We start from the raw sequence: 11294 nt of genomic DNA, 5'->3' as shown, positions 1-11294 counted from the left end.
ACACGATATGTTTGACCCGTTTTGACATGTATATGAATTTGAATGAAATATATATATAATTTTAAGGTTTTGTTTTTTAATTATTACAAAAAAAATCTAATTTAATTTAAAACAAATTATGTGAGCTACTTATGAATTAAACGAATTGACACAAGATTGACTCGTTTATTAAACGGAACGCAATTATATAAAATTATAACCCATTAATTTTATTTTGAGTTCATGATCGTGTTAGGCCTTCAAGTGGGCTTTAAGTTGTGTTAGCACAAGAAGGTTGGAGGAAAACTCTGTAAAAACAAGATACTCTGTATGCTCCGGGTTTTAATAAAATCATATCTTTAATGATAATTTGCAATTGTCCGCGGTTTCTTATTCCTTTCAAAATACGCTCCGTTGTCTCTCCATACTATATTTCTATTGTCTTTGTTCATCTGGCTCAGGGAGGAGGAGAGGAGGAGGGAAGGACCTCATCTCTTCCCTCCTCTCCTCCTCCTCTTCCTTTATGAAATTTTTTGCTTAGGTTGCTTTTTGCTTAGAAGTTTCTCTAGCCCTTCTCCCTTCTCCCCTCTCGTGAGGATTTATCTATTGTTTCACATGACTGATCCCGCCTGGCTACGCAACCTTAGGGTCTTGGCTTCTCCACTGCGCTAGTCTCTTCCTCCTCGACGTTTGCCGATTTTTTACCCCGCGTTGGTGGCCGGTTTCGAAGCTATTAGATTTAGTTTTTTCAAAGCTAGATCTACATTCCTCAAATGGTCCCAGCATCCCACACACCACTCAATCGCTCTCACCGGCGCTCCAGCTTCTCGACACCACCGGTCGTGTCTCGTTTCGCCAAGCAACTCTCACGCGCCGGTGCCCTCCTCCAATATGCCAGTCCCGATTGTTGCTATGTTGAGTTTTTTTTTGTTGCTTATTTGTTTATATCATTTTATGTTACTTGGATTATTGTCTCCTTTTAGAGGGGACTCTTGTATTTGAATTTGTGTTGGTGCCTCTATTTTATGCAGTCCTAGATTCAGATTATAACAACACTTTTACCACTTCGGCCTCCTTATAGTGGTTGTTGTTCTTAAGTTGGGGTACAAATAGGCTTGTCTTAACTTGTACATCTTTAGCCCTTGTAACCTCCTTGTACGGCCCCTTTAAAGGACCAGGTTGTTTGCTTGACCCATTTCCTACCCATTTGTAATTATTTCAGTATTGTTTTAATTTATTTTTGGACTATTGTTTGAGAGCCAACCCCATTTTCATTTACATGATTGTCCACTTCTTCTTCCTAGGGGTGTAAAGTCAGCCGGTAACCGATAACCGGCCAACGGGTTTGGTACCTGGTTGGAAATAACGGGTAACCGACCCTACCAGAGCGGTTACTGGTTTTAAAAAATATTGAAATCGGTTATAACCATTAACCGAGTGTATACAATTTAAAAAACTAAAATAATAAAATTTAAGGTTTTACACTTTTACTTCAATTCCAACTTAGGCCAACATATTGGGCAAAAAAGATTGAAATGTCTTTTTAAAGGGTCAAAAAGGTCTAAAGTAAGCCCAAAAAGTAAGCCTAATACTCAAATTGGGCACAAAAGACTCAATTTTTTAAAATTGTAGTTATCGGTCCAGATAACAGGGTACCAACCGGTAACCGCTAGTTATTAAAAAAACTGGTTAACTGGCTACCTGGTTACAAGAGCCGGTTAGCGGTTTTAGCCAGCCGACTACCTCAATTACGATTATCGGTTTTAGCCAATAACCAATAATCATAACCGGATTTTTAGCCCTACTTCTTCCTTTTGGATCAGGAGTGAAAAAAATCCTCTCATGTAACCCTTTTCCTTATTCAATTAAAAAAAAAAAGTTGCAATTGTCCAATATGAATATTGTTTAGTTTTTTGTTTCATGTAATACCTCGATTCTTATAATATGATTAATAATTCTAATTGATTAAGAAAATTATATTTGTACTATCTTATGGCGGGTTCTCCTTTTGGGGCTATAAAAACATGTGATAATTATTTTTATTTTTTTAAAAAGAAAAAACATTTATTCATTTATTTTTGGTGAAACTTCACAAATGTAGTTGCTTTTGAAATTATTTTTTTAAATTTAAAAACTCTCAATTTAATATATCAATCTTTTAATTTCATCCCTCCAATTGAATTTTTTGTTAAATGCTGTTAATATTTTTAAAATATTCATAATTTTTTTTAAAAAATAAATATTTATTATTTTTTAAAAATTATATAAAAAAATTCAAAGATTCGGGCGTAAGCAGGGGCGGAGCTATCATTTGAGATTTGCACGGGCCAAATGGGTTTTTTTTTTGGAAAAAACCTTTGGCCATGGGAGGGCCCAGCCAAGGCTCAAAGTGTCTCTGCCCCTGGGCTTAAGTATTTATATAAATTCTCTTGAATCCTGACTCATGCTTAAATTCTTGTAATTTTTTTTTGTTTTATTTTTTCCCTAAAAAATAAGGATATTTTAAAATTTTTGACACCACTCTATTAGGATTTAACAAAAAATCCTAACAAATGTATAAAATTGAAAAAAATTGAAAAATGAATACACAAAATTTAAGGTTTTTGATGTTCAAGTGAATAATTGTAAATGTAATGAAAGTCCAAAGGAGTTAAGTGAAGTTTCCTCTTATTTTTTTTGCATTACGATTCATTTAATTTTTGCATTACGATTGAATTTCACGTCTTTATTCATTGCTTGGGAATGGCCTTCCTTGAGAGAGAGAGAGAGGGGATAGAGAGAGAAACCCCGCTGAGTTCAAAGCCAAATCTTTACAAAAACGAGAAACAGGATACCACCAATATTCTTGCCAGTCCATAACAAGCCTAAATAATTGTTGAGCTAGCCAATCATCAAATACAAAAAAGTCACGTTGCAATCTCTGAGATTGGACTCAATTAAGCTCGACACATGCAATCAGGAGCAGGATATGTATATATTGATTGCTTCTCCTTTCTTAAACGGATTTGCCCTTGTCTGTTTTTATGCCCTTCCAGAACTGCTCCTTGGAACTCTGACCACTCCATGCTTCTATTAAGAAAGAGCTGCCCCAAGAGTCCCATGTTTGGTCTTATAGTCTTCAAGTTCAAGTAAGCTCGATGTCCCACCTGATGATACAAGTAAAGTCCCATTTGTTAAAAGAATTTTGATATTTGTGGCCAGAAGAATTAAATGCTTTAGTAGACTGTTATAGAGTAATACTATTTAGTAGATTGTTATATGATTGTCATATAACTGGGATGCATGACAGTAAAAATCAGTCATTGATTTTTTTTTTTTTTTTTTACAAGTGTTGATTTAATGATTGATTTTTACTGCCATAGTCATATTATCAAGTTGTATGACAAGATAATACTAGCACACTAAATAACATTACTCAACAAGATATATAGACAATTATTTTATAGCATATTTACAGGCTTTTGTTGCATTACACATAAAGATCCGGATTCACTAGCTAGGACACAATATCATGACCCTCTATCCCATTGGTCTTACCATAACAAGTGGCAAGCCAGCAAATCATGATCTGATGATTCTGATAATCTGACTTACTATGATCTTCATGAGGACATAATTCTACATTAATTTATCTGGAGATACTTACCAAAGCATTGTGCATATTGCCTGGAGAAGCAGAAATGAAGATGTCGCTCTGCATGCTCACATAATAATCAACGGCAGCCAATAAAGAAGCCTTGCCTTCAACCTTGGCCCGTTCCTCCACAGAGGCAAGGCTCTTCTTATCTTCCATTAGTGGAAACAATTTGCGCAAAGTTGAGATCCTCGCCTCTCCACCATAAACCTAAAAAATCATTGATCCAAATCTCAAGCCCTAATATGAGACACCTGTTTCCACTAATAACTGTGAAGATATCTGACAAACCATTGCTCAGAATTTCAACTTTAATGAAAAAATCATGAAAACCTTGTGGGAAGCAAGATAAAGGCGAGTATTATTGTCAAAGCCCAAAGCTGCTAGCAGCAATCCTATCTCTTCTGGAGTCAATGGGCACCGTCCCTGATTTCGCAACTCCTCATCAGTGAACTGAGAATTTAGGACCCTTCCTTGCCAAATCACCTGCCGGTATTTTGCAAGAGCCAGTTTCTCAGCTTTACCCCCACCAAAATCACAAGCTGAGTGAGCAGCCATATCCTGCATGAGGACAACGTTTTTTTTGGGGTAGGTTATGAGGATGAGTTACCATAAAGGACATCAGGAAATCATTAATTCATTAAACTAAATAATGAGTAAATTGGTGGTCCTTTTACCCTGTCCCAGGTATTCACAACAAATTCACGTAAACAAAAGATACTAAAGGCAGTTGAGATGGTCTAGAAAGATGGTTGCTGTTAGGAGTCCATCCTGGGGGCTTATTCTTTGTACTGGATCCAATACCTGCTACTAAGACCCTAGATACTTATCCCAGAAACTTTCATTGGTACATTTGGTCCAACACTAGTATTTGATAAGATATTAGTCCAAAAAAGATAACTGAAATTAACTCTAAATTGTTTTCCATAAGCAATTGAGAACATACTTTATCAAAGCGAAGATGTAATACAACAAATTTCTGAGCATTCTGTTTCCCAATCTGATCTCTTTCCTCCAAAAGGTACTCAATCTTTGTTGCTTGGCTTTTATTGGGAGGTGAGCGGAGGCGATTGACAAGGCTGTCTCCCAAAGCCCTGATATGAGGAACAAATGCTAGTGCTTTAAAGTTGACTTTACACCGTAGATGCTGAATGTTTGCAGGCAAGTTGTCAAAAGTCAATCGGTGAGAGAATGGGGCGATAGCAGCAATTCCATAACTGCATCAGAGAAAACCCTTCAAAAATTTGAAAAAATATTTCGGATTGCAAACCTAGAGCGCTGACAAATAAATAAATATTCAGTAAAAATACCTCAACATAAAGGGGACTTTCCATAAAAATCCAGGAAAACAAAACTACCACCAAAGAAAATTTGGCTAAAGTCCAGATACCAATTAAATCATCAAGTTCTGGCATTAAGATTCCATAGCATGAAGTATTTTAAGAAACATGTGGCTTGACAGGTTTGTATATTCTATATATCTTAACCGAATATCCTGTTTCACAAAACAACATTCCCAACAACTTAAATCTTCCACATTATCCCCTACTGTGAGAACTTCTCCAGAGCAAAAATGCTTTCCATCTTTCTGGTGAAATCACATCTAGCACGATCATTGTAATAAAAGAATGATGGCCAAATGCCCGTTGGAGTGACTCACTATGAGTCTCCAAACAATACCAGGAACCCAAAACAACCGCAACAGGAGGACATAAAATCACCAACCAAAGCAACAATTTTAAATCTCAAGAGTAAGACCTAGTTATTCACTTACCTCTGCAATATGGGCAGGACATTTTCCAGATACCAGTTAGCTGTAGCATGAACAGGCGCTGTTTTAATTCTGGTGGCTCGAATACCCATAGCATAGTACTCCCTTGTGCTCCAAGAAAAATCACTAGGCAACTCTTTTACTATTGAAACTTCATCGTGCAGGACATCAATAAAGTGGTCGACATCAAATATTTCTGTGAATGAACTGCAAAAGCACAACTAGCATAAATGCCTTACTTATTTGAAAAGAAAAAATGAATAAATAAACTGCAGGTAAGGTGGCGAAATCTTACTCACAAAGTACCTTGAATCTTGCCATACAGGATTCACTTCTAGGTGAGGAATCACGAGGGTTGCATTCAAAATTTTAGCAACAGTAACTGCATCACAGATCTTTAGGAAACAGGAAACAAAAAATGAAGTTATTTAGACATCTCTTCATAGGCAAAAAGTTTGCTACATAGTTGTTACAATAAATAACTTCTCCAAAAAGTCTCTCTCCCATTCTCTCCAAAAGATACATCCTTACAGCAGATTCTTGGTTACTTACCCCCATCTTCTGCTGGTTCAATCCTCCGTCAAGGAACACCTGGATATACCCCCCAGATTTTTCCAGCACTAACATAAGACATTAAACATGAGTAAACGAGAAGACATTTCGTAACCCAAATATTGAAATCACATTTATTTCTGAAAAAATTCCTAACCAACACTTCATCTCATGTACAAGAATAAGTAATGGACAAACCTATATATTATGCTCTATTTTCAGCACTCACTCACATGGTACATTTGTAGGCTTGACACAGGGTTTCCATCCTTGGTTGGCCAAGGGAGACCAAAGTTTACTCTGTAGTTGAACCGACTAAAAGAAAAAAAATAAATAAATAATCATAGTGCGAACAATTTTACCATTTACCTAAAAGAAATCTTATTTATTTTTTTATTTTTAAACAAAAAAACAGAAATACATCAAGTGCTTAATTAGTTAACACCTACTCACAGTTTGGCCTTGTAAAGCGCCCTGTACTAGAGCCAAGTGCCTAGGTTTTGGAGCATTCCACTCCTGCAATGCAATGCAATGAAACAATTTCTTCATTAATTTCAGTACAAATCATGTTTTAATTGTATCAAAACCAGAATGACCATGTTTTAAGCAGAATTTTCCTTAAAAAATTGCAGTTCAAGTTAACAATAAAATAGAGAAAATTTGGCATTTGATTTTGTTATATTATTATTCTCAACAGATTTGATTCAATTCAAACTGTAATCTTTACAGAAATCATAAATTACTTGTTTTAAGCAGAATTTTCCTTAAAAAATTGCAGTTCAAGTTAACAATAAAATAGAGAAAATTTGGCATTCGATTTTGTTATATTATTATTCTCGACAGATTTCATTCAATTCAAACTGTAATCTTTATAGAAATCATTAATTACTTAGAAAGATATCAGAGAAATCAAATCACAGTGATGCTATATAGCTTATCGGATCCCCCCCCCCCCCGATTGAAATTAAATCATTCAAAATAAATAAAGAGCTCAGACCACTTGCGAAGCCATTGAATACTAGCATTTTCTAGTAACTTCTCACGCACAATCAGGTAAGAAAGAAAACTAATCATTCGCTATAATCTGAGTGACGTACAGAGAACATTGAAGGCGAGGCACGGCCCAGAGGGCCGAACAGATTGGGCAGGAAAACCGGCAAGAGGACCACGAAAAGCCCGGCAATAGCAGCTCTCTGGGACCCGCTGAAGTAGAGCTTCATTCCCTGAGGTTTTGGTGTGACGGAATGCCTTTGGCGTATATGATTGAAACCCTAACCCTAGATTTTAGTCTGAAAGTCTGTGAACTTTAATTCTATGAAACTTGTACGCACGAGTCGAGCAGCAGAACTTCTCAAAAACTCTCGTCTGTTCTTCTTTTCTTTTCTTTTCTTTTCTTTTTTTCTTTTTTTTATTTTTTATTTTTTATTTTTTATTTTTTATTTTTTATTTTTAATTTATTATATTTGTAAGTACATATTTCAAAGGAAAACTAGAGAACAATGAAGGGAATGAAGTATCTTTGCCACTACAAATGAAAGAGGAAAAATGAGAATGCAGTCACGACCCAATTTGTTATATGATAGACATATAAATTTGTCCTTCGATTGACCTTTTGAGTTTCTCAACAAAAAGAAGCCGAAATAGCGGAGAAAATCTCAAAAATAGTAGAGGCAATCATTTAGTCTTGTGTGATGCCCGGTAGTTAAAGAGCAAGAGTAATAATCAAAAAAGTCACCTTCTAAAATGAAGGGTGTGTTTGAAATTGCGATTTCGTAGAGAAAAAGTGTGATTTTAAACTAAATTGCAGAAAATGAACCATTTGGAAACTACGTTTTTAAAAAATTGCGATTTGAAAACGCAGAAAAATGTTTATTCAAATCGCAGGTAATGGGGTGCTTTTTTGAAAACGCAGTATTTTAAAAGGCTAAACTACGATTTTAAAGGCCAAGCTGCGGTTTTGCCAAATGCTTAATTGCGTTTTTAAAAATCACTTTTTTAAATTGCACATTTTAAAATCATTTTTTTTTTAAATCGCACTTTTTGAAATCACAAACCCAAACAGACTCGAAATGAGATAAATTTAGAGAGATTGCCAAACGAGCAACTAAAACTTATCCTAAAATGGGTTCACAATGAGAGCTGATAAGAGTAAAGCTATTGATAAAACACTCAGTTGAATCTCTTGTGCTGCGAAGATGTCTCTGGTGGCCGTATCATAATTGATCTTATAAAAATGAGCAGAAAAAAGCAACTATTTCTCGATAGATACAAATGATTTATTTTTCAAAGTCGAATGGTGTTCCAATACATTCTTATTAGTAGTATAAAACATGAAAAGTGCATTCGGAATAAGACATGAATTTCCTCCTTAGGAATTTTGGGAAGAGATGAGGATTGAGGTGGTATTTTCATTAGTCTTTGAATTTTTTTTTTAATCAGGGTTGGTTGATCCAATTATATCAACCGAGTAGAATGAGACAATGATCTTTTTTATTTCAAATTGAAACAAATATTATTTATTTTATGATCATGATTTAACGATTTTATATTATTAAAATTTAAAAAATAAAGTGTTGACATTAACTTTATATTCATCATTAAATACTTTAATGTTAAATCAAGAACATAAAATAAATATTATTAATTTCTCTTGAAATAGAAAAAGGTGAGATAACGGATGTGATATTATTCTTTGCTCTAAAAATAAGGGTTAAATCCGATATTTGCCCTTATGGTTGAGATTATTATCAAACGGCTACTTCTGGTAAGACCTGTTAAGTGGTACCTGCTAGGCTACTAGTCCGTTCTAAAAAATTAACGGTCCCGTCATGTCATTAACGCACAAATAATTGTTCTTACTTAAGAGTCTAGAAATGGCCCAAAATCCACTTTTAACGAACAAAACTTTTGGCGGCCCATAAACGTGTGCTTTGTTTGTTTGTTTTTTTTTTTTTTTAACCATTGTGCCATCTTCATTACCGAGAAAACACCCCAAAAGGGAGATACAAACAGTAAACCAAATACAGAAGAAGGTACCAAAACATAAGCTACAAACGCCAATTGGCGAAGAACATCAAAGCCCAAAGGCCATCGTAGTAATTAGAGAAAAAAATTCTCTACCCACAAAGTTAGAAAAATTAGCTTAAAGTAGCTACCATTATGGTAGATTGTGAATCAAGAGAAGAATATACAAACAACACAAACAAACAACCAGAAAACAGGCTTCGGAAAAAACGGCCGGAACTGGCTCGTGTAAAGCACGCGCTATCTCCAGGAGCCCCCACAACGACAATCAACCTTCTAGATCCATATCAACGCCTTCCAAAGTCGGAAAAGCTAGTTGTGACTCACATGCGCAAGAGAAGAAAGAAAAACCCTCGGCGCGTGCAAGTCACGTACCAAACAGGAATGCACCACACAAACTCATCAGGCATCCATCGTGACCGGAGAAACCCGACGACCGCAATAGGAGGGTTCTTGTGAAAGGAAAACCAGCCGAGTTTACAAGATCTAGCTTTGAATCAACATCTCCACTAGAAAACCTCCAACATCCGTCTTTCACCACAAGCCAGAATCTGAAATCCTCTGCTTGCCCAAGAAAAAACAGAACAAACAAAGCTACCACCGATACAAAACACCGGGAAGACCAAACCTCCAACAGCCCTAAAGGCTTGGAGAAGACAACCACCACTGGAACCTAGCCAGGGGGAACAAAAACCTTAGCTCACAAGGCCAAGGGGACAAAAAAACAATACTCATTCGGACAGTTCTTTTTTTTTTTTTTTTTTTTTGATAAGGACCTTCGGACAGTCACTTAATCATGCCAAACCTTGTTTGACCAAAAAAGGGTTAAATTCAAAATTAATCCTTGTGCTTTTGATGTGTATGAACTCAGTCCTTGGGTTTTCTAAAACAATAAAATTGGTCCTTAGGCTTTCTAAAATCAATCATTCAGCCTACTAGTGCCAGTGAGTCGTTGTTTCGTGTATAAAAAAGAAAAAAAAAGAAAAAAAGAAAAAAAAACAAAGTTCAGTTAGGTTGTGCCATGTATACCATCTCCAAGTAAGAATTGCAAAATCATCGTACAGTGCCAAATTAGCGTCCATGTCAACACTATCATATCATTATATCACCTTTAAAAATAAATAAATAAAGGTGTGGCTCGGAGTGGCGGTAGGACTAACTAATGACCAATCCCCAACCCTATACCCTTTCGACTACCTCCTCTTGTGTTGGTGTGGGTTGTCGAGGTGAGAGGTAACCCCCCTAGCAAATAGCAATCCATGCGGAGGTGGTAGAAGTAGGGAGTTCCCTGCGACCCACCCAACACGGGACATGGTGGATCACAATGTGTGAATTCACCGCTAGTAACCTCCGTGAGGGAGGGGGGCGGGCCACAAAGAACCCACCACTCCTTGTAGCCACACTTTTCTTCTTCTTTTTTTTAATAATTTTTTTTTCTTTTGATTTTTATTTTTTAAAGTGTAAAGTGATATGATGATATGGTAGTGCTGATGCGTACACACTAAAATAGATGGATGTTGATTTGGTACCATGTGATGATTTTGTAACACTTATGTGGGAATAATACATAGCACAATGTTGGACCAATTGAATTTTTTTTTTTTTTTTTTTTTTTGTACACATGGTAAACAACTCCATGACGAAAGCAGAATAGAATGAGTGATTTTACACCACCATATCCAATGATCAATTTTATTACTTTTGAAAACCCAATAATAGGAATAACGAACTTCACTACATTTTTCAAATCGACACAGTCAAAACGCTCTGTTCTCTCTCATCATTTTCCTCTAATTTTGCTATTTTTTCAGCTGGTTGAGGGAGGAGGGAAGGACCACATCTCTTCCCTCCTCCTCTTTCCTGTACTTTCTGTCTTTTATTGCTTTGTTTGTTTTTTTGGCTAGAGATTTCTCTAGTATTCCTCACCTTTGTTGAGGATTTATCCGTCATCTTGTAAGACATATGCCACTCTGAATTGCAACTGCAGTGTCTTGGCTTCTCCACCACGCTGTTCATGTTTTTTGCCGTCCTCCCCGTGTTAGTGGTTGTTTTTGTTGTAGTTCTTAGATTTGGTTTTTTAAAAATTAGATTTATGTTCCTACGATGGTTTCAGCCTTCCACGCGGCCCTCCACCGTGTTCACCGACGCCCTAGCTACCCAATGCCATCGGTTTTTCGTCCATCTCACGCGCCAGTGCAGCCATTCGCCATGTATACCTCTGTCGTTGCAGGTTTTTGAGCTTTTTAGCTTTTTCATTATGTTTTTATATTATTAGAGTTATTATCTCCTGTTAGGGGTGACTTTTGTATTTAAATTTGTGTTGGTGCTGTTTTT

General features: G+C 36.1%; 1 protein-coding gene across 1 annotated transcript; it reads right to left on the bottom strand.

The window, feature by feature from the left end:
• Window positions 1–2770: 2770 nt before the first annotated feature.
• LOC133871994 (O-fucosyltransferase 31-like) lies at window positions 2771–7326 on the bottom strand. The gene is made up of 10 exons (XM_062309486.1): window positions 7034–7326; window positions 6390–6452; window positions 6170–6251; window positions 5937–6004; window positions 5691–5779; window positions 5388–5591; window positions 4560–4830; window positions 3947–4174; window positions 3626–3823; window positions 2771–3125 (listed from the first exon to the last, which is right to left on the bottom strand). Exons 1-10 carry the CDS (start codon window positions 7154–7156, stop codon window positions 2916–2918), a joined length of 1536 nt encoding a protein of 511 aa, XP_062165470.1. The 5' UTR covers window positions 7157–7326; the 3' UTR covers window positions 2771–2915.
• Between the last annotated feature and the right edge of the window lie 3968 nt (window positions 7327–11294).

The sequence above is a fragment of the Alnus glutinosa genome, chromosome 6 (genome assembly GCF_958979055.1).
Source record: "Alnus glutinosa chromosome 6, dhAlnGlut1.1, whole genome shotgun sequence".
NCBI lineage: Eukaryota > Viridiplantae > Streptophyta > Magnoliopsida > Fagales > Betulaceae > Alnus > Alnus glutinosa.
The sequence above is the reverse complement of the archived record's forward strand: the minus strand, read 5'-3'. Positions and strand labels throughout refer to the sequence as shown.

Bases quoted from the DNA above. Each gene is read 5' to 3' on its own strand.
- LOC133871994 (XM_062309486.1), bottom strand. From the start codon at position 7,156: ATGAAGCTCTACTTCAGCGGGTCCCAGAGAGCTGCTATTGCCGGGCTT. The intron at 6,453-7,033 runs GTACGTCACTCA...ATTGCATTGCAG, and splicing joins CCTCGCCTTCAATGTTCTCT to GAGTGGAATGCTCCAAAACC. The intron at 3,126-3,625 runs GTAAGTATCTCC...TTGTATCATCAG, and splicing joins GCAATATGCACAATGCTTTG to GTGGGACATCGAGCTTACTT.